The 22,745-nt window shown below is 49.9% G+C and overlaps 1 protein-coding gene across 6 annotated transcripts in view; it reads left to right on the forward strand.

Annotated features, from left to right (window-relative positions):
- The window catches only part of IL5RA (interleukin 5 receptor subunit alpha), a 94,200-nt gene that overhangs the window by 39,827 nt on the left and 31,628 nt on the right, over window positions 1-22,745 (forward strand). Inside the window, exons 1-2 of one of the 6 annotated variants that reach the window (XM_063941307.1) lie at window positions 4,115-4,126; window positions 7,841-7,918. The exons of 3 other annotated variants lie outside the window; for them this stretch is intronic. Coding sequence is in view for 1 of the 3 variants with exons in the window: in XM_063941302.1 (XP_063797372.1) it covers window positions 4,330-4,347 (18 nt within the window). In the remaining 2 variants the exon portion in view is untranslated. Of the gene's footprint in view, window positions 1-4,030; window positions 4,127-4,314; window positions 4,348-7,840; window positions 7,919-22,745 lie in introns of those variants that run through there. 2 more of the 6 variants (XM_063941304.1, XM_063941302.1) reach the window with 2 other exon arrangements.

The following is a 22,745-nucleotide window of genomic DNA, read 5'->3' on the forward strand; positions in this document are numbered from 1 at the left end:
TAACACTAAGTGGACAGATAGGTGAGATCAGCTCAGTCACAGGACTGAATGGACACAGCAGCAGCCACTGGAGTGTATGGAAACAGCACAGCAGCAGCCACTGGAGTGTACGGACATAGCACAGCAGCAGCCACTGGAGAGGATGTACACAGCACAGCAGCAGCCACTGGATTGGATGGACATAGCACAGCAGCAGCCACTGGAGAGGATGGACACAGCACAGCAGCAGCCACTGGACTGGATGGACACAGCACAGCAGTAGCCACTGGACTGGATGGACACAGCACAGCAGCAGCCACTGAAGAGGATGGACACAGCACAGCAGCATCCACTGGAGAGGATGGACACAGCACAGCAGCAGCCACTGGAGAGGATGGACACAGCACAGCAGCAGCTACTGGAGAGGATGTACACAGCACACAGCACAGCTGCAGCCACTGGAGAGGATGGACACAGCACAGCAGCAGCCACTGGAGAGGATGGACACAGCACAGCTGCAGCCACTGGAGAGGATGGACACAGCACAGCTGCAGCCACTGGGGAGGATGGACACAGCACAGCTGCAGCCACTGGAGAGGATGGACACAGCACAGCTGCAGCCACTGGAGAGGATGAATACAGCACAGCAGCAGCCACTGGAGAGGATGGACACAGCACAGCAGCAGCCACTGGAGAGGATGGACACAGCACAGCAGCAGCCACTGGAGAGGATGGACACAGCACAGCAGCAGCCACCGGAGAGGATGGACACAGCACAGCAGCAGCCATCGGAGAGGATGGACACAGCACAGCAGCAGCCACTGGAGAGGATGGACACAGCACAGCAGCAGCCACCGGAGAGGATGGACACAGCACAGCAGCAGCCACCGGGGAGGATGGACACAGCACAGCAGCAGCCACTGGAGAGGATGGACACCGCACACAGCACAGCTGCAGCCATCGTAAAGGATGGACACAGCACAGCAGCAGCCACTGGAGAGGATGGACACAGCACAGCAGCAGCCACCGGAGAGGATGGACACAGCACAGCAGCAGCCACCGGGGAGGAAGGACACAGCACAGCAGCAGCCACTGGAGAGGATGGACACAGCACAGCTGCAGCCACTGGAGAGGATGGACACAGCACAGCAGCAGCCACTGGGGAGGATGGACACAGCACAGCAGCAGCCACTGGATTGGATGGACATAGCACAGCAGCAGCCACTGGAGAGGATGGACACAGCTGTTAGGTTCCTGGTGCTCAGAACAAGGGAGATGTTATGAAGCGAGTCCAGAGCACCAGGACGTAATGCTGGGAAAGGGGAATGGAAAGGGAATAGCCCCTGGCGCCCTATCTCCGTTGTCTCGCCCGTGCTGTCAGTACACTCTTGCGAGACTATGGTTGCTTGAGCCCATGGCAGCCGCGTTTGAAGGGCGGATTACGTCTGCCCAACTTCGATGCCCCCTCAGGTCTTAATGAGAGACAAAGAGTGAACCGAGACAGGGTGATAACAAGGGGCCCTCTGACTAAACAACAAGGCCAGGGGCTACTAACAAACCTAAAACCAAAGTATGTGCGGCTTGCCGCCAAAGGAAAAGAACAACAAAGGAAATGCTGACCACACGCCGACACAATACTTTTGTGTACCGGCGGTGACAGCATAAGCAGAACCCTCTGCAAAACACCAGTGACAGAAATAATAAGGGAATACAGCGGCCTAGGCCGACGGACGCGGTAGTGCCGCTACTCACGGAACCGGTACGAATACTGGCAAACGGACAGGAACTCCCAATGCTGCTGACACAGACTCTCAGAACTGGAGGACAGGCAGAATCCCAAACGGCAGACCGGTGGACACCAAGAAGCCAGAAACTTGCACAGGCAAAGGCAGTGGCGTCACAAGGCGGGTGCGGGGGGTGCGGCCCGCACCCGGGTGTGACACCTGGAGGGGGTGACACCAAATGTCAGCTCCTCCGTAGTGACAGGAGCCAGGTGCTGCAGTGTGAAATTCCGCTACAGCACCCGGCTCCTGTCATAGCAGAGGAGCCGACAGCACACTGAGACCGTCTCTGGGGGAAGCCCAGCATCTCCGGAGATGCTGTGCACGCCCCCAGAGTGACGATACCAGTATCCCCGCTAAGCCACGCCCCTAGCTGTAAAGGCCACGCCCCTTTTTGCCGCGATCGCGGCAGTACATCAGGGGTGCGCACCGGGTGTCACCACACCTGGTGACGCCTCTGGGCAAAGGTACTGGACCTCAGGACAGGAACGCCTCACGGCAGGACACGGGATCAGACATAGGAATCGACACAGGGACTGACACAGGAATCGATACAGGAAGCTCAGGAACTAGCAGAAACCAAGCTCAGAACTCAAGCAGACTGAAAACCCAGAAATATCACCAGCATCTGTGAATTGCAAACAGCCAGCATATAACAGAGAGGCCTAATTAATAATCCCATGCAGCTGCCTTGTTGCATGATTCCAAACTGACCAGATGCAATTAGCAGCCAGGTGAGGCTGAACACAAGGGAACAAGCTGCAATTACACAGACTCACCAGCGGCAGCAGACAAGAGTATTCTAAAACAGAGCAACAGGAAATCCTGGCATGCAAGACAACTTTATAAACATAAAATAGGAATGAACCACTACCTGTGGTTCATAACAGTATCCCCTCCTTAAGGGTGAGCTCCGAGCACCCCATGACACCCACGGGGAACATAAACAGAAGTATAACATGAAATACAGAACAAAACTGCAAAACAGGAATGAGCCACAGCCGTGGCTCATAACAACAGCACAGCTGCAGCCACTGGAGAGGATGGACACAGCACAGCAGCAGCCACCAGAGAGGATGGACACAGCACAGCTGCAGCCAATGGAGAGGATGGACACAGCACAGCAGCAGCCACTGGAGAGGATGGACACAGCACAGCAGCAGCCACTGGAGAGGATGGACACAGCACAGCAACAGCTACTGGAGAGGATGGACACAGCACAGCAGCAGCCACCGGGGAGGATGGACACAGCACAGCAGCAGCCACTGGAGAGGATGGACACAGCACAGCTGCAGCCACTGGAGAGGATGGACACAGCACAGCAGCAGCCACTGGGGAGGATGTACACAGCACAGCAGCAGCCACTGGATTGGATGGACATAGCACAGCAGCAGCCACTGGAGAGGATGGACACAGCACAGCTGCAGCCACTGGACTGGATGGACACAGCACAGCAGCAGCCACTGGAGAGGCTGGCGGAGGACATATAAAATCCAAAACCCGTGAGAATCCGACGCTGGGATGATGACGTTTTGCCTCGATTTGAAATCCGTGCAATTAAAGTTTCTTTTCACTGTATACCTGACAATCACCAATACCTTATGGCTGCCGACACCTCAGGACAACATATTATCATACTGTAACTTGCAGACACTGATTACCATTAATCACCACAGAGGCACCTCCCACACAACCCATACATAGCAACAAAATGATTAACATAATAGGCAGCTACATTCTCCATGACCAATCAGATATCAACACCTAGAAATAGGTACAGTCCACCGATCATTCCCTGATGAAAGCACCTCTGCTGAAACGCATCGGGAGTACGAGCACCTTGAATTGCTTTCAGTAATTAACTTCCCGCTATTCCAAACACTTATAATAGATGCTGCCACCCTCCTTCCAGAGTGCCGACAAATACACACACCGCTACACCAATCCTGGAATTAATAACCTCCTTCCGGGGCATGACAGGCGTTGTAACCAGATTGAGGGATCTGTTTACTATGACCCTTCATTACAAACTGTTATGTTTTGCATTTCTCTGCAATACATGTTGTTACTTAAGTAGGGTGCAGCTCACTCTGCGCAATGTAGAGAATGAAGTGTTTAGTTTACAGATGGTTTAGATTAGAATACACTTGGATGCCAAGTGATCTAATTTCCAGGGACGGTTCTAGGAACTGGTGTTGGCCAGCGTCCCAGAAGGTCTGCTCTTGCCAATTACATAATCAGTGTATTTGCTCTGTAGTCAGACAAGTCAAGTTCCTTCAGTGTAAAATGTGAAGTTTAAGAAGAGCATTGGCCTGGTATCCTTACTGCAGGGGGAATGATTGGGGTGGCGTGTTATCCGAATTAAGGTAACAGGTGATCTCCTGAGGGTGTCAGACCCATCTATTTGTGGACGTTATATTATTGATAGCCTATTTAAGAAATAAGAGTAATCTTCTAGTCATGTCTAGTGATGTAATGAACGTCACGGCGTACACATGGGATCGCACACTTGCACGGTGAATTTTCGATCCCCCTGGGCTGCGACTATCTGATCGCAGGACGGTGTAATATGCAGCACAGCGGTCAGGTCTGAATTAGTCCCTTTGTAGTTTGTACATCGCCTCCTAAGTGTGCAGCACAGCTTGAGAGTTGTGTGGAAAATGAAACAACTGCAACAAACAATTGTATTAGCGACGTGATATCATTTGGAACCTAATGTGTATTTCTTACAGATATCTGTTTATTTGTCCCAAGTCTCAGGGCGGAGTGTTTGCAGCTGTTTCTCTTACTAAATTCATTGTCATAAATGTAGCTATTTCCAGACTTCCACATCAATACGTACAGGTTACACCCCTGGCAGAGAGGCCTTCTAATGATAAATCTTTATTATTAATAATTACATGTCCACTCTCCCGCAGAAAGAGCGCTATATAAATACAATTATTATTATTATTATTATTATTATTAGATCACGGTGTGATATGGAAGATCTACAGTATTTGGGCTGACAGTCAATAGGCAGACACCATAAAGCTGTCAGGTACAAAATGTCGACAGATAAAAGGTCAACAGAGGTTAAGTTTGAAAGGTATAAAAGGTCGACGCGGTCAAAGTGGCGACATGGCAATGGTCGGCGGCGGCACACAAATGGTCGACACATGCATTTTTGGGAGGGGTGTCAAATGTTGTATGTTTGGTTATATGTAACCACCATTAGTAAAAATATACGCCCTTTGGGGGTCATTCCGACCCGTTTGCATGCTGCTTTTTTTTGCAGCGGTGCGAACGGCTCAGTTCTGCACATGCGCAATGACAAGAAGAATGAAGAAAGCGATCGCAAGAAGATTGATAGCAGGCAGTCGTTACGGGGCGGCAACTCACCGTTTTTTGGGAGTGGTGAGTCCAACGCAGGCGTGTCCAGGCGTTTGCAGGGTGGGTGTCTGACGTCAATTCCGGGACCGGACAGGCTGAAGACATCTCAGCGGGTGATTAAGTTGAAAGCTACTCAGAAACTGCACGAAAAGTTTTTGCATAGCACGGCTGCACAAGCGTTCGCAGCCTTGCTATTTAAAAAAGCCCTCCCCCATAGACCCTCATTCCGAGTTGTTCGCTCGTTAGCTGTTTTTAGCAGCCATGCAAACGCTAAGCCGCCGCCCTCTGGGAGTGTATCTTAGCTTAGCAGAAGTGCGAACAAAAAGATCGCAGCGCTGCTACAAAAAAAGATTGTGCAGTTTCAAAGTAGCTCCAGACTTACTCCTACCTTGTGATCACTGCAGACTGTTTAGTTCCTGTTTTGACGTCACAAACACGTCCTGCATTCGGCCAGACACTCCCCCGTTTCTCCAGCCACTCCTGCGTTTTTATCCGACACGCCTGCGTTTTTCAGCACACTCCCTGAAAACGCTCAGTTACCTCCCAGAAACACCCACTTCCTGTCAATCACACTACGATCAGCAGTGCGACTGAAAAGCGTCGCTATACCTTGTGTGAAAGTACGTCGGCTTTTGTGAAAGTACGGCGCGTGTGCACTGCGTACCATACGCATGCGCAGAAATGCCGATTTTTTTGCCTGATCGCTGCGTTGCGAGCAACGGCAGCTAGCGATCAACTCGATAGACGGCGTCTAGTTGATCGCATGGGCAGCAAAAAGTTCCTACATGCGATCAACTCGTAATGACCCCCTTTGTGAGCTCACTGCACTCACTACAGGTTACTATTCCCAATCCATATCCACGAGGATAGTAAATCTACCAAATGTTGGGAAAACCCCCCCAAAACATGTGTCGATATGCCAGTGGTAGACACATATAGTCGACATGAGTTTTTTTAAAATGCTTTTTTCACTTTTTTAAACTTTTTCGTCCTTTACCATCCACATGGACTACGATTCAATAATGTTGCGTCGACCTTTTCCTGTGTCGACCATTTCCCCCGCCGACCTTTTCATGTGTCAGCCTTTTGTACCCGTCGACCTGTTCCTGTGTCAACCTTTCATAAGTCGACCTAATGACCATGTTGAAATTTTGTCCGTGTCAACATTGTCACTGCCGACCATATGATGTCGACCTAATGATTGAAGACCTTCTTACTGTAGATCTATTGATCCGTAACCCCATTTTCCACAACTATTACAGCGGCTGAGGCTACAATGTATATTTACATTTGTTTACCTATATGGTTAATTGCGCTAATGACACATTTTTGCTGGTGTTTTATCAGCTGTGATGGATCCTGAAGAAGGTGTGATTAACAGCGAGGCGAATTATGTGTGACCATTTACTATTAATGCACTCATCCGCTGACATATAATACATTCATAGGGCCTGATGCAAGTCGCCTGTAGCTGTTACCACACTGCATGCACAGGAACAATGCACTTATACTAACATTAATGCAGAATTGTACGCATCTCTGCAATCAGGCCACTCCCACCCGTACGTGTGGCTTCACAGTCATCATCAGTGACGGCTCCGGAGGTGGGGCTGCAGCACAGTCCAAAATTCAAATAGGGGAGACCATAGGTGCCTACCTTGCTGCACCCTCCTCCAGGAGGCTGCAGAGTGGTAGGCTAATAGGGGCGTGGCCGGCAGCAATGTGGGCGGTCCGTGAGCGTGGGCAGTGGGGAAAGTGAGCAGTCTGGGGATGTGTCAACATGATTGCATCATTGTGGCCCCACCCCCAAAAGACAGTGCAGAGAAAACAGGCACTGTACAATGGGGGGGGGGGAGCTACAATGATGCAATACAGCGCAAATCGCGTCATCGTATCCCCCTCGGACCACCCACTTGTTCTCTGGTGTGGGCGGCCGAGGGGGAGTGCGGGGGGGCTGTCAGCAAAAGCGAGAGACTTGCCCACTTTTCTGGGGGGGCCGGGAGGGCCACCCAATTTTCAGGAGCTTCCCGGCCATTCCGGGAGGGTAGGCAAGTATGGGAGAGACCCACCAACTGCCAGTTTAGATATGCATAAATGTGTATGTTTCTGCGTCACTTTGGTACTGATGCATGTGCGGTGCGAAACACGCGAAGGGGCGGAATCTGCGTCACATGCAAAGTGGCTGTAGTTGCGGACAGCCTGATTTACTCCCGTATACTAATGTGAGTATCCGTTCTGCTAATGCGTGGTTTGTGCGCATGCTACCAGAAACTCGTGCCGCCGTTTGATTTTACGCCGTCTGCTGCAACTGTATCTATACTTGCACCAGCCCCTGCGGTAGACATGGGTACTCCCAATCCAGGGGGTAACTGTCGGCCGATGAAATGTATTTGTGACATCTCTGCGTGCCTGACAGCAACTCCTGTCCTGTGATGTGCAGTTAATGTGTCCCGTTTAGTTTGAAAGATTCTTCTCTCTTGTATTCTAGCCTTGAAGAAAACTTTTCTGAACGTCTTTGCAGTGACTCAGACACAATTCCCCTAAGCCTGGTTGTTTCCCAGATGTCATTCAGGAAGCTCCAGCCTTGGTAGTTACTGTAAATCACAGAGCCCCAGTCTAGCAGGTCATTGGCTGTAAGGGTGGGGTCAGCGCAGCACGTGTAAGCTCAGGGTCAGGGTGGACAGTTGTGATATATTTACTTATTGCAGACAAGGCAGCAGGATGTAATTGCCAGGATAGGAGCTGCACCAGGAGCTGATATCACCGTCAGATGTCGGCTGCTAAAGGTAAGAAGCCGATATTGGCCCTCATTCTGAGTTGATCGCTAGCTGCCGTTGTTCGCTGCGTAGCGATCATTTAAAAAAAAATGGCAAAAATGCACATGCACCGCAATGCGCATGCGCAGCGTACGGGTACAACGAGCATCGTGGTTTTGCACAGGTTCTAGCAACACTTTCAGTCGCACTGGCGGACGCAGGGAGATTGACAGGAAGTGGGAGTTTCTGGGTGGTAACTGAGCGTTTTCTGGGAGTGTTTGGGAAAACGCAGGCGTGGCCGGGCATTTGCTGGGCGGGTATCTGACGTCATTACCGTGTCACTCGTCGCAGCAATCATCGCACAGAATAAGTAACTACAGTGCTGGTCTTGTTCTGCACAAAATGTGTTTGCAGGCGCTCTGATGCACAAGCGTTCGCACTCCTGCAAAGCGAAAATACACTCCCCCGTGGGCGGCGACTATGCGTTTGCACGGCTGCTAAAAGTAGCTAGCGAGCGATCAACTCGGAATGAGTGCCATTGTGCCACCCAGGATTTCAGGGCGTACAGCTCTGTCCGTCGGAGCTAAGACTCTTGGGTCACTGGCGTATCTGAACTGGGTGCAGTGTGTGCAGCACAAATGGGCCCCTGGATCCAGAGGGGGCCCACACCGCACACACTGCACCCGTTTCTTCTATACTTACCTTTCCGGCGTCCATCGCTGACTGTGTGTGGCCCCTCCTCTCCTGTAGCCGCCACCGCCGCTGATAGCGCACTGAGCGCTAGAGACCCTGGCACAGTGCCAGAGTTTACAGCGCATGCGCCGGACTCAGAAAAATGGCGCTGCGGCCATTTTTCGGAGTCCTGCGCTGTAGACTCTGGCACTGTGTTAGAGTCTCAGCGCTGAGAGCGCTAGCAGCGGTGGTGACGGCTACAGGAGAGGAGGGGGCCCACACACGGAGTCTGCACACGGGTCCCCTCCTCTCTAGAAACGCCGCTGGCTGGGGGACAGCGAAACTGGGTCCAAAGACGCAATCACTGGCTGCGTCACACCCGCCAAATGTTTTCGACTTGTCCGTGTTTCTCAAGCAACCCCCCCACCCCCACCCCCTGATACCTCCCATAAACGCTCCGACTGTTAATCATTCTGCATCCAAATCCTCTCTGCGAGCGCCATCGGTAAACCATTGCAAAACATGCGCAAACATCGGCGCAGCGACCACCTTTGTGACTGCCTGACCGCGTCGTTGTGGCCCAGCCGCCGCTACACAGTGCCAAGGTTACTGGCATTGTGCAGCAGGGGGAGGTGCGATTATGTCATTGGGCCCCCCCGGGCTGCCCACCTTGGACATCTGCGTGGGGGGTTGTGGCCAGATGCAGGTAGATGCCGGGGAGGGAAGGAGGGGAGGGGGGGGGTGCAGGCGCCTGGTGTCCGGTCGGGAGACTTGCCCCCATTTCTGGGAGGCTGGGAACATCACCCAAATTTCGGGAGAATAGGCAAGTATGACTAAGCCTTGGAAAGAGATAAAGTACCAACCAATCAGCTCCTTACTGTCATTTTTTTTTTCAAGCACAGCCTCTGCTGCGGATTCAGGCCCGTCTCAGCAGATGTGAATGGCCCAGAGCTCGGGAATTTCCACCTAAGGCTCAATGTGGAAACATTTAGTAATATGTCCGTATAGGCGGAAGTACTGAGTGTCTTCATATAAGTTCTATAGAACAATTCAAATATATGTCTAATATTATTTAATGGAGGCAATCCATATTAACCACTTGCCTGGCCTGCTGGCATCACATGTGACCATGCCTGCAAGTGCTCTATCTGACCTTGGAGCACAGGATGCGACCAGTCAGATAGAGAGTGTTAGCAGTGGCAGGGAAGGGAAACTTCCCTCCGCTGCTGCTGTCCCCTCTGCCTCCCTGCACTCTCCCCCTGTGTCTGCCGTGCTGCCGATCAGGGCCGGTTCTTGCCCTTGTGGCGCCCCGGGCAAAAAATAGGGGCGTGGCTTCATATGGGGGCGTGGTCAGTTACGCCCCCATTTGTGCCCCCTGTAGCGCAGCTGGAAGAAAATAAAATAAAAGTATACTTACAATCCCCGCTCCTGATTCCAGACCTCCTCCTCCGCCGGCGCCGCTCTTCTCCTGTCCTCGGATCTATGGGAGAGACGTCAGTCATTACGTCTCTCCCATAGCACAGCATAGACACTAGAGGTCAATTATGACCCCTAGTGTCTGTGCCACTATGCTGTGCGGTGCGCGATGACGTCATCGCGCACCGCACAGCAAAGGTCCTCTCCATGAAGAGAAACTAGACGCGTAGCGTCTGGTTCCCTTCAAAGCGGGGGACCAGCGGCGGGCACAGCGGGGGGCACAGCGGGGGGCACAGCGGGGGGCACTGCGGGGGGCACAGTGACGGATCTGAAATCATTTGGGATAGGGTTAAATTGATGTTCTTCACCTAATTCATGAATAAAAACCCCCGACAATTTCAGAGCGGTTTTCGGCTAAAAAAATCGTCAGTTAAGTGGTTAAAGAGGGAGATTTCTGTGTAAAGTCTGTCTACCCGTAACAATGTGACAGGCAGCGAATACACTGAGATATGATAGGTGGATAGGTATGGCGGGGAGAATGTTGTTGTAACATTTCCTAAGAATGTAAGAGAGAATTATTAGTCATTCTGAAAATATGATTATTAGAGACTGCTGCTGGGGCTGTACAAGTCATTCAATGCATCAGAAAGTTTTAAATCCCCCCCCCCCTCCTTCCCCCCCGTATCTTCTAAATTCTCAGAGTTCTATACAAGTTATCGGTCACAATATCTTACTCATCTTCCACAGCTTCCATACCTTTCATTGGATTACATACATAATCCCGGCTGTCAATATGCCGACAGCGTCATCCCCCCGCCAGAATGCTGGCAGCAGGGTGAGTGCTAAGAGTCCCCTTGCGGGCTCGATCATGAACACCCTCGAGTGGGAATGGTATCCGGTCTTTAGGTCGACCACACTTAGGTCGACAGTCACTAGCTCGACCACTATTGGTCGACATGCATTAGGTTGACATGGTCTATAAGTCGACAAGGTTACTAGGTCGGCATGTACTAGGTCAACATGAGTTTTTCATATTTTTTTACATTTTTTTTAAACTTTTTCATACTTTACGATCCACGTGGACTACAATTGGGAATAGTAACCTTTGCTCGCCATACGAGGGGACACGGTGCACTAATTGGGGTTCCCGGTCACTTTACAAAGAAAACGACACCATTTTTTTTTTAAAAACCCTCATGTCGACCTTTTTGCCATAACCTATTCAGGTCGACCTAATGACCGTGTTGACCTATTTCAGGTGTCAACTTAGTCACTGTCTACCAATAAAGGTCGACCTAATGACGACCTAAGTGTGGCTGATCCTATGATCCACATCAAGTGGGAATAGCCCTTGTGCGCCAGAATTCCAGATGCCGACATTGCTGTTGTAAGGTCTGGTGGCAGGAGAAGGGGTGTGTGGTTGAATGATTGTGTATGAGTGTAATGTGTGTGTGTGTGTGTGTGTGTGTGTGTGTGTGTGTGTGTGTGTGTGTGTGTGTGTGTGTGTGTATGAACGGTGCATCAGATCAGCCTGGCAGCCCCTGGCTTGTAGAACGCCAGCGCAGACCCGCCTCTGATAGGGGTCAGCCTGACAATTTCCCGGGTCTCAGGTGTAGTGAGAAAGGAGGTCACAGGTGTAGTGAGAAAGGAGGTCACAGGTGTAGTGAGAAAGGAGGTCACAGGTGTAGTGAGAAAGGAGATCACAGGTGTAGTGAGAAAGGAGGTCACAGGTGTAGTGAGAAAGGAGGTCACAGGTATAGTGTAAAAGGGGGTCTCAGGTGTAGTGAGAAAGGAGGTCTCAGGTGTAGTGAGAAAGGAGGTCACAGGTGTAGTGAGAAAGGAGGTCACAGGTGTAGTGAGAAAGGAGGTCACAGGTGTAGTGAGAAAGGAGGTCACAGGTGTAGTGAGAAAGGAGGTCACAGGTGTAGTGAGAAAGGAGATCACAGGTGTAGTGAGAAAGGAGGTCACAGGTGTAGTGAGAAAGGAGGTCACAGGTGTAGTGTAAAAGGGGGTCTCAGGTGTAGTGAGAAAGGAGGTCTCAGGTGTAGTGAGAAAGGAGGTCACAGGTGTAGTGAGAAAGGAGGTCACAGGTGTAGTGAGAAAGGAGGTCACAGGTGTAGTGAGAAAGGAGGTCACAGGTGTAGTGAGAAAGGAGGTCACAGGTGTAGTGAGAAAGGAGATCACAGGTGTAGTGAGAAAGGAGGTCACAGGTGTAGTGAGAAAGGAGGTCACAGGTGTAGTGTAAAAGGGGGTCACTGGTGTAGTGAGAAAGGAGGTTACAGGTGTAGTGAGAAAGGAGGTCACAGGTGTAGTGAGAAAGGAGGTCACAGGTGTAGTGAGAAAGGAGGTCACAGGTGTAGTGAGAAAGGAGATCACAGGTGTAGTGAGAAAGGAGGTCACAGGTGTAGTGAGAAAGGAGGTCTCAGGTGTAGTGAGAAGGGAGGTCACAGGTGTAGTGAGAAAGGAGGTAACAGGTGTAGTGAGAAAGGAGGTCACAGGTATAGTGTAAAAGGGGGTCTCAGGTGTAGTGAGAAAGGAGGTCACAGGTGTAGTGAGAAAGGAGGTTACAGGTGTAGTGAGAAAGGAGGTCACAGGTGTAGTGAGAAAGGAGGTCACAGGTGTAGTGAGAAAGGAGGTCACAGGTATAGTGTAAAAGGGGGTCTCAGGTGTAGTGAGAAAGGAGGTCACAGGTGTAGTGAGAAAGGAGGTTACAGGTGTAGTGAGAAAGGAGGTCACAGGTGTAGTGAGAAGGGAGGTCACAGGTGTAGTGAGAAAGGAGGTCACAGGTGTAGTGAGAAAGGAGGTCACAGGTGTAGTGAGAAAGGAGATCACAGGTGTAGTGAGAAAGGAGGTCACAGGTGTAGTGAGAAAGGAGGTCACAGGTGTAGTGTAAAAGGGGGTCACTGGTGTAGTGAGAAAGGAGGTTACAGGTGTAGTGAGAAAGGAGGTCACAGGTGTAGTGAGAAAGGAGGTCACAGGTGTAGTGAGAAAGGAGGTCACAGGTGTAGTGAGAAAGGAGGTCACAGGTGTAGTGAGAAAGGAGGTCACAGGTGTAGTGAGAAAGGAGATCACAGGTGTAGTGAGAAAGGAGGTCACAGGTGTAGTGAGAAAGGAGGTCACAGGTGTAGTGTAAAAGGGGGTCACTGGTGTAGTGAGAAAGGAGGTTACAGGTGTAGTGAGAAAGGAGGTCACAGGTGTAGTGAGAAAGGAGGTCACAGGTGTAGTGAGAAAGGAGGTCACAGGTGTAGTGAGAAAGGAGATCACAGGTGTAGTGAGAAAGGAGGTCACAGGTGTAGTGAGAAAGGAGGTCACAGGTGTAGTGTAAAAGGGGGTCACTGGTGTAGTGAGAAAGGAGGTTACAGGTGTAGTGAGAAAGGAGGTCACAGGTGTAGTGAGAAAGGAGGTCACAGGTGTAGTGAGAAAGGAGGTCACAGGTGTAGTGAGAAAGGAGGTCACAGGTGTAATGAGAAAGGAGGTCACAGGTGTAGTGAGAAAGGAGGTCACAGGTGTAGTGTAAAAGGAGGTCACAGGTGTAGTGAGAAAGGAGGTCACAGGTGTAGTGAGAAAGGAGGTCACAGGTGTAATGAGAAAGGAGGTCACAGGTGTAGTGAGAAAGGAGGTCACAGGTGTAGTGAGAAAGGAGGTCACAGGTGTAGTTAGAAAGGAGGTCACAGGTGTAGTGTAAAAGGAGGTCACAGGTGTAATGAGAAAGGAGGTCACAGGTGTAGTGAGAAAGGAGGTCACAGGTGTAGTGAGAAAGGAGGTCACAGGTGTAGTGAGAAAGGAGGTCACAGGTGTAGTGAGAAAGGAGGTCACAGGTGTAGTGAGAAAGGAGGTCACAGGTGTAGTGAGAAAGGAGATCACAGGTGTAGTGAGAAAGGAGGTCACAGGTGTAGTGAGAAAGGAGGTCACAGGTGTAGTGTAAAAGGGGGTCACTGGTGTAGTGAGAAAGGAGGTTACAGGTGTAGTGAGAAAGGAGGTCACAGGTGTAGTGAGAAAGGAGGTCACAGGTGTAGTGAGAAAGGAGGTCACAGGTGTAGTGAGAAAGGAGATCACAGGTGTAGTGAGAAAGGAGGTCACAGGTGTAGTGAGAAAGGAGGTCACAGGTGTAGTGTAAAAGGGGGTCACTGGTGTAGTGAGAAAGGAGGTTACAGGTGTAGTGAGAAAGGAGGTCACAGGTGTAGTGAGAAAGGAGGTCACAGGTGTAGTGAGAAAGGAGGTCACAGGTGTAGTGAGAAAGGAGGTCACAGGTGTAATGAGAAAGGAGGTCACAGGTGTAGTGAGAAAGGAGGTCACAGGTGTAGTGTAAAAGGAGGTCACAGGTGTAGTGAGAAAGGAGGTCACAGGTGTAGTGAGAAAGGAGGTCACAGGTGTAATGAGAAAGGAGGTCACAGGTGTAGTGAGAAAGGAGGTCACAGGTGTAGTGAGAAAGGAGGTCACAGGTGTAGTTAGAAAGGAGGTCACAGGTGTAGTGTAAAAGGAGGTCACAGGTGTAATGAGAAAGGAGGTCACAGGTGTAGTGAGAAAGGAGGTCACAGGTGTAGTGTAAAAGGAGGTCACAGGTGTAGTGAGAAAGGAGGTCACAGGTGTAGTGAGAAAGGAGGTCACAGGTATAGTGAGAAAGGAGGTCACAGGTGTAGTGAGAAAGGAGGTCACAGGTGTAGTGAGAAAGGAGGTCACAGGTATAGTGTAAAAGGGGGTCTCAGGTGTAGTGAGAAAGGAGGTCACAGGTGTAGTGAGAAAGGAGGTTACAGGTGTAGTGAGAAAGGAGGTCACAGGTGTAGTGAGAAGGGAGGTCACAGGTGTAGTGAGAAAGGAGGTCACAGGTGTAGTGAGAAAGGAGGTCACAGGTGTAGTGAGAAAGGAGATCACAGGTGTAGTGAGAAAGGAGGTCACAGGTGTAGTGAGAAAGGAGGTCACAGGTGTAGTGTAAAAGGGGGTCACTGGTGTAGTGAGAAAAGAGGTTACAGGTGTAGTGAGAAAGGAGGTCACAGGTGTAGTGAGAAAGGAGGTCACAGGTGTAGTGAGAAAGGAGGTCACAGGTGTAGTGAGAAAGGAGGTCACAGGTGTAGTGAGAAAGGAGGTCACAGGTGTAGTGAGAAAGGAGATCACAGGTGTAGTGAGAAAGGAGGTCACAGGTGTAGTGAGAAAGGAGGTCACAGGTGTAGTGTAAAAGGGGGTCACTGGTGTAGTGAGAAAGGAGGTTACAGGTGTAGTGAGAAAGGAGGTCACAGGTGTAGTGAGAAAGGAGGTCACAGGTGTAGTGAGAAAGGAGGTCACAGGTGTAGTGAGAAAGGAGATCACAGGTGTAGTGAGAAAGGAGGTCACAGGTGTAGTGAGAAAGGAGGTCACAGGTGTAGTGTAAAAGGGGGTCACTGGTGTAGTGAGAAAGGAGGTTACAGGTGTAGTGAGAAAGGAGGTCACAGGTGTAGTGAGAAAGGAGGTCACAGGTGTAGTGAGAAAGGAGGTCACAGGTGTAGTGAGAAAGGAGGTCACAGGTGTAATGAGAAAGGAGGTCACAGGTGTAGTGAGAAAGGAGGTCACAGGTGTAGTGTAAAAGGAGGTCACAGGTGTAGTGAGAAAGGAGGTCACAGGTGTAGTGAGAAAGGAGGTCACAGGTGTAATGAGAAAGGAGGTCACAGGTGTAGTGAGAAAGGAGGTCACAGGTGTAGTGAGAAAGGAGGTCACAGGTGTAGTTAGAAAGGAGGTCACAGGTGTAGTGTAAAAGGAGGTCACAGGTGTAATGAGAAAGGAGGTCACAGGTGTAGTGAGAAAGGAGGTCACAGGTGTAGTGTAAAAGGAGGTCACAGGTGTAGTGAGAAAGGAGGTCACAGGTGTAGTGAGAAAGGAGGTCACAGGTATAGTGAGAAAGGAGGTCACAGGTGTAGTGTAAAAGGGGGTCACTGGTGTAGTGAGAAAGGAGGTCACAGGTGTAGTGAGAAAGGAGGTCCCAGGTGTAGTGTAAAAGGGGGTCACTGGTGTAGTGAGAAAGGAGGTCACAGGTGTAATGAGAAAGGAGGTTACAGGTGTAGTGTAAAAGGGGGTCACTGGTGTAGTGAGAAAGGAGGTTACAGGTGTAGTGAGAAAGGAGGTCACAGGTGTAGTGTAAAAGGGGGTCACTGGTGTAGTGAGAAAGGAGGTTACAGGTGTAGTGAGAAAGGAGGTCACAGGTGTAGTGAGAAAGGAGGTCACAGGTGTAGTGAGAAAGGAGGTCACAGGTGTAGTGAGAAGGGAGGTCACAGGTGTAGTGAGAAAGGAGGTCACAGGTGTAGTGAGAAAGGAGGTCACAGGTGTAGTGAGAAAGGAGGTCACAGGTGTAGTGAGAAAGGAGGTCACAGGTGTAGTGAGAAAGGAGGTCACAGGTATAGTGTAAAAGGGGGTCTCAGGTGTAGTGAGAAAGGAGGTTACAGGTGTATTGAGAAAGGAGGTCACAGGTGTAGTGAGAAGGGAGGTCACAGGTGTAGTGAGAAAGGAGGTTACAGGTGTAGTGAGAAAGGAGGTCACAGGTGTAGTGAGAAGGGAGGTCACAGGTGTAGTGAGAAAGGAGGTCACAGGTGTAGTGAGAAAGGAGGTCACAGGTGTAGTGAGAAAGGAGGTCACAGGTGTAGTGAGAAAGGAGGTCACAGGTGTAGTGTAAAAGGGGGTCACTGGTGTAGTGAGAAAGGAGGTTACAGGTGTAGTGAGAAAGGAGGTCACAGGTGTAGTGAGAAAGGAGGTCACAGGTGTAGTGAGAAAGGAGGTCACAGGTGTAGTGAGAAAGGAGGTCACAGGTGTAGTGTAAAAGGAGGTCACAGGTGTAATGAGAAAGGAGGTCACAGGTGTAGTGAGAAAGGAGGTCACAGGTGTAGTGCAAAAGGAGGTCACAGGTGTAGTGAGAAAGGAGGTCACAGGTGTAGTGAGAAAGGAGGTCACAGGTGTAGTGAGAAAGGAGGTCACAGGTATAGTGTAAAAGGGGGTCTCAGGTGTAGTGAGAAAGGAGGTCACTGGTGTAGTGAGAAAGGAGGTCACAGGTGTAGTGAGAAAGGAGGTTACAGGTGTATTGAGAAAGGAGGTCACAGGTGTAGTGAGAAGGGAGGTCACAGGTGTAGTGAGAAAGGAGGTTACAGGTGTAGTGAGAAAGGAGGTCACAGGTGTAGTGAGAAGGGAGGTCACAGGTGTAGTGAGAAAGGAGGTCACAGGTGTAGTGAGAAAGGAGGTCACAGGTGTAGTGAGAAAGGAGATCACAGGTGTAGTGAGAAAGGAGGTCACAGGTGTAGTGAGAAAGGAGGTCACAGGTGTAGTGTAAAAGGGGGTCACTGGTGTAGTGAGAAAGGAGGTTACAGGTGTAGTGAGAAAGGAGGTCACAGGTGTAGTGAGAAAGGAGGTCACAGGTGTAGTGAGAAAGGAGGTCACAGGTGTAGTTAGAAAGGAGGTCACAGGTGTAGTGTAAAAGGAGGTCACAGGTGTAATGAGAAAGGAGGTCACAGGTGTAGTGAGAAAGGAGGTCACAGGTGTAGTGTAAAAGGAGGTCACAGGTGTAGTGAGAAAGGAGGTCACAGGTGTAGTGAGAAAGGAGGTCACAGGTATAGTGAGAAAGGAGGTCACAGGTGTAGTGTAAAAGGGGGTCACTGGTGTAGTGAGAAAGGAGGTCACAGGTGTAGTGAGAAAGGAGGTCCCAGGTGTAGTGTAAAAGGGGGTCACTGGTGTAGTGAGAAAGGAGGTCACAGGTGTAATGAGAAAGGAGGTTACAGGTGTAGTGTAAAAGGGGGTCACTGGTGTAGTGAGAAAGGAGGTTACAGGTGTAGTGAGAAAGGAGGTCACAGGTGTAGTGTAAAAGGGGGTCACTGGTGTAGTGAGAAAGGAGGTTACAGGTGTAGTGAGAAAGGAGGTCACAGGTGTAGTGAGAAAGGAGGTCACAGGTGTAGTGAGAAAGGAGGTCACAGGTGTAGTGAGAAAGGAGGTCACAGGTGTAGTGAGAAAGGAGGTCACAGGTGTAGTGAGAAAGGAGGTCACAGGTATAGTGTAAAAGGGGGTCTCAGGTGTAGTGAGAAAGGAGGTTACAGGTGTATTGAGAAAGGAGGTCACAGGTGTAGTGAGAAAGGAGGTCACAGGTGTAGTGAGAAAGGAGGTCACAGGTGTAGTGAGAAGGGAGGTCACAGGTGTAGTGAGAAAGGAGGTCACAGGTGTAGTGAGAAAGGAGGTCACAGGTGTAGTGAGAAAGGAGGTCACAGGTGTAGTGAGAAAGGAGGTCACAGGTGTAGTGAGAAAGGAGGTCACAGGTATAGTGTAAAAGGGGGTCTCAGGTGTAGTGAGAAAGGAGGTTACAGGTGTATTGAGAAAGGAGGTCACAGGTGTAGTGAGAAGGGAGGTCACAGGTGTAGTGAGAAAGGAGGTTACAGGTGTAGTGAGAAAGGAGGTCACAGGTGTAGTGAGAAGGGAGGTCACAGGTGTAGTGAGAAAGGAGGTCACAGGTGTAGTGAGAAAGGAGGTCACAGGTGTAGTGAGAAAGGAGGTCACAGGTGTAGTGAGAAAGGAGGTCACAGGTGTAGTGTAAAAGGAGGTCACTGGTGTAGTGAGAAAGGAGGTTACAGGTGTAGTGAGAAAGGAGGTCACAGGTGTAGTGAGAAAGGAGGTCACAGGTGTAGTTAGAAAGGAGGTCACAGGTGTAGTGAGAAAGGAGGTCACAGGTGTAGTGTAAAAGGAGGTCACAGGTGTAATGAGAAAGGAGGTCACAGGTGTAGTGAGAAAGGAGGTCACAGGTGTAGTGCAAAAGGAGGTCACAGGTGTAGTGAGAAAGGAGGTCACAGGTGTAGTGAGAAAGGAGGTCACAGGTGTAGTGAGAAAGGAGGTCACAGGTATAGTGAGAAAGGAGGTCACAGGTGTAGTGTAAAAGGGGGTCACTGGTGTAGTGAGAAAGGAGGTCACAGGTGTAGTGAGAAAGGAGGTCACAGGTGTAGTGTAAAAGGGGGTCACTGGTGTAGTGAGAAAGGAGGTCACAGGTGTAATGAGAAAGGAGGTTACAGGTGTAGTGTAAAAGGGGGTCACTGGTGTAGTGAGAAAGGAGGTTACAGGTGTAGTGAGAAAGGAGGTCACAGGTGTAGTGTAAAAGGGGGTCACTGGTGTAGTGAGAAAGGAGGTTACAGGTGTAGTGAGAAAGGAGGTCACAGGTGTAGTGAGAAAGGAGGTCACAGGTGTAGTGAGAAAGGAGGTCACAGGTGTAGTGAGAAGGGAGGTCACAGGTGTAGTGAGAAAGGAGGTCACAGGTGTAGTGAGAAAGGAGGTCACAGGTGTAGTGAGAATGGAGGTCACAGGTGTAGTGTAAAAGGGGGTCACTGGTGTAGTGAGAAAGGAGGTTACAGGTGTAGTGAGAAAGGAGGTCACAGGTGTAGTGAGAAAGGAGGTCACAGGTGTAGTGAGAAAGGAGGTCACAGGTGTAGTGTAAAAGGAGGTCACAGGTGTAATGAGAGAGGAGGTCACAGGTGTAGTGAGAAAGGAGGTCACAGGTGTAGTGTAAAAGGGGGTCACTGGTGTAGTGAGAAAGGAGGTCACAGGTGTAATGAGAAAGGAGGTTACAGGTGTAGTGTAAAAGGGGGTCACTGGTGTAGTGAGAAAGGAGGTCACAGGTGTAATGAGAAAGGAGGTTACAGGTGTAGTGTAAAAGGGGGTCACTGGTGTAGTGAGAAAGGAGGTTACAGGTGTAGTGAGAAAGGAGGTCACAGGTGTAGTGTAAAAGGGGGTCACTGGTGTAGTGAGAAAGGAGGTTACAGGTGTAGTGAGAAAGGAGATCACAGGTGTAGTGAGAAAGGAGGTCACAGGTGTAGTGAGAAAGGAGGTCACAGGTGTAGTGAGAAAGGAGGTCACAGGTGTAGTGTAAAAGGAGGTCACAGGTGTGATGAGAGAGGAGGTCACAGGTGTAGTGAGAAAGGAGGTAACAGGTGTAGTGTAAAAGGGGGTCACTGGTGTAGTGAGAAAGGAGGTCACAGGTGTAATGAGAAAGGAGGTTACAGGTGTAGTGTAAAAGGGGGTCACTGGTGTAGTGAGAAAGGAGGTCACAGGTGTAATGAGAAAGGAGGTTACAGGTGTAGTGTAAAAGGCGGTCACTGGTGTAGTGAGAAAGGAGGTCACATGTGTAATGAGAAAGGAGGTCACAGGTGTAATGAGAAAGGAGGTTACAGGTGTAGTGTAAAAGGGGGTCACTGGTGTAGTGAGAAAGGAGGTCACAGGTGTAGTGAGAAAGGAGGTCACAGGTGTAGTTAGAAAGGAGGTCACAGGTGTAGTTAGAAAGGAGGTCACAGGTATAATGAGAAAAAAGGTCTCAGGAGTAGTGTAAAAGGAGGTCACAGCCTCAGGTGTAGTGAGAAAAGAGGTCACAGGTGTAGTGAGAAAGGAGGTCACAGGTGTAGTGAGAAAGGAGGTCACAGGTGTAGTGTAAAAGGGGGTCACTGGTGTAGTGAGAAAGGAGGTCACAGGTGTAATGAGAAAGGAGGTTACAGGTGTAGTGTAAAAGGAGGTCACTGGTGTAGTGAGAAAGGAGGTTACAGGTGTAGTGAGAAAGGAGGTCACAGGTGTAGTGAGAAAGGAGGTCACAGGTGTAGTGAGAAAGGAGGTCACTGGTGTAGTGAGAAAGGAGGTCACAGGTGTAGTCAGAAAGGAGGTCAGAGGTGTAGTGAGAAAGGAGGTCTCAGGTGTAGTCAGAAAGGAGGTCACAGGTGTAGTGAGAAAGGAGGTCACAGGTGTAGTGAGAAAGGAGGTCACAGGTGTAGTCAGAAAGGAGGTCTCAGGTGTAGTCAGAAAGGAGGTCACAGGTGTAGTGAGAAAGGAGGTCACAGGTGTAGTGAGAAAGGAGGTCACAGGTGTAGTCAGAAAGGAGGTCTCAGGTGTAGTCAGAAAGGAGGTCACAGGTGTAGTGTAAAAGGGGGAAGCCAGCAATAAACCAGGTCTGAGCAGAGAAATTCCAAGGTTGTTTGTCTGAAAGGGGTATGATGGGGAAAGTGGTCTCTTTATGCGTCAAACCCTTCCATTGGCGTTGAGGATCAACGTATCTATGGGCTGACTTATAAAAAGGTGATTGGCTTTGTCCCAGTGCGCCACATACATCAAAGCATTGCCGCTGGTGGTAACATGTGGACAGCATAGTGGAGTCATGGTGAGCATTACTGCGTCACAGCATGGAGGTCAAGATTTCAATTCCCAACCAAGGATCTGATTTGTGTGTAGCTTGTATGTTCCTTGCCGTTTAGCCCCATTCACACGAGTCTACTGGGGCAGGGCCTGAAGTGAATGGGTAACTGTAATCTCTGCGGAATATGGCGCCTTATTCCGAGTTGATCGCTCGCTAGCTGTTTTTAGCAGCCGTGCAAACGCTATGCCGCCTCCCACTGGGAGTGTATTTTAACTTAGCAGAAGTGCGAACGAAAGGGTCGCAGAGCGTCTACAAAAATAAATTGTGCAGTTTCTGAGTAGCTGCAGACCTACTCAGCGCTTGCGATCACTTCACCATTCAGTTCCTGATTTGACGTCATGAACACGCCCTGCGTTCGCCCAGCCACACCTGCGTTTTTTTGAACACTCCCTGAAAACGGTCAGATAACGCCCAGAAATGCCCACCTCATGTCAATCACTCTGCGGCCAGCAGTGCGACTGAAAAGCTTTGCTAGACCTTGTGTGAAACTGCATCGGCCGGTGTGAAAGTACGTCGCGCGTGCGCATTGCGCCGCATACGCATGCGCAGAAGTGCCATTTTTTTGCTTCATCGCTGCGTAGCGAACATATTCTGCTAGCGATCAACTTGAAATGACCCCCAATGTGTGCGCTATATAAATAGTACTGTATGTGTAGTTCCACAGCGGCTGGAGTCCCAGAGGTGCTCATCCCTGATTTAAACAATGCGTCTTCTTCTTCTTTTCTCTTTTTCTTTTTTTTTCTCTTCTTTTCTTTTATAAGTGACATGAAAAACATATGGGGCAGATTTATCAAAGCTTGGAGAGAGATAAATGGGATGGAGATAAAGTACCAACCAACCAGCTCCTGTCACTTTCAAACACATCCTGTAACATAGCGGTTAGGAGCTGATTGGCCGGTGCGTTATCTCTCCCCAAGCTTTGATAAGCAAATCTGGGCTATCAGTTCCACTGTTAGATCACGCACATGCCTACCTACAGACGAAACGGTAAGTTAACCCTTACCCCTCCAGGCCAGTAGATTATTTTACTGTTTTCTATAAATTGCGGTGATAAAAGATTATTGTGTATTGCAGCAATAGGCGACTGTCACTTGTCGGCGGTGTCTCGTTATAGGCCCTCATTCCGAGTTGTTCGCTCTCTAGCTGCTTTTAGCAGCATTGCACACGCTAAGCCGCCGCCCTCTGGGAGTGTATCTTAGCTTAGCAGAATTGCGAACGAAAGATTAGCAGAATTGCGAATAGAAAATTCTTAGCAGTTTCTGAGTAGCTCCAGACTTACTCCTACACTGCGATCAGCTCAGTCAGTTTCGTTCCTGGTTTGACGTCACAAACACACCCAGCGTTCACCCAGACACTCCCCCGTTTCTTCAGACACTCCCACGTTTTTCCCAGAAACGCCAGCGTTTTTTCGCACACGCCCAGAAAATGACCAGTTTCCGCCCAGAAACACCCACTTCTTGTCAATCACACTCCGATCACCAGAACGATGAAAAATCCTTGTAATGCCGTGAGTAAAATACCTAACTTTTGTGGAAAATAACTAAGCGCATGCGCTCTGCGAACCTTGCGCAAGCGCAGTAAGCGACTAATCGCAATATAGCGAAAATC

This window comes from Pseudophryne corroboree, chromosome 9 (genome assembly GCF_028390025.1).
Source record: "Pseudophryne corroboree isolate aPseCor3 chromosome 9, aPseCor3.hap2, whole genome shotgun sequence".
Taxonomy (NCBI): Eukaryota; Metazoa; Chordata; class Amphibia; order Anura; family Myobatrachidae; genus Pseudophryne; species Pseudophryne corroboree.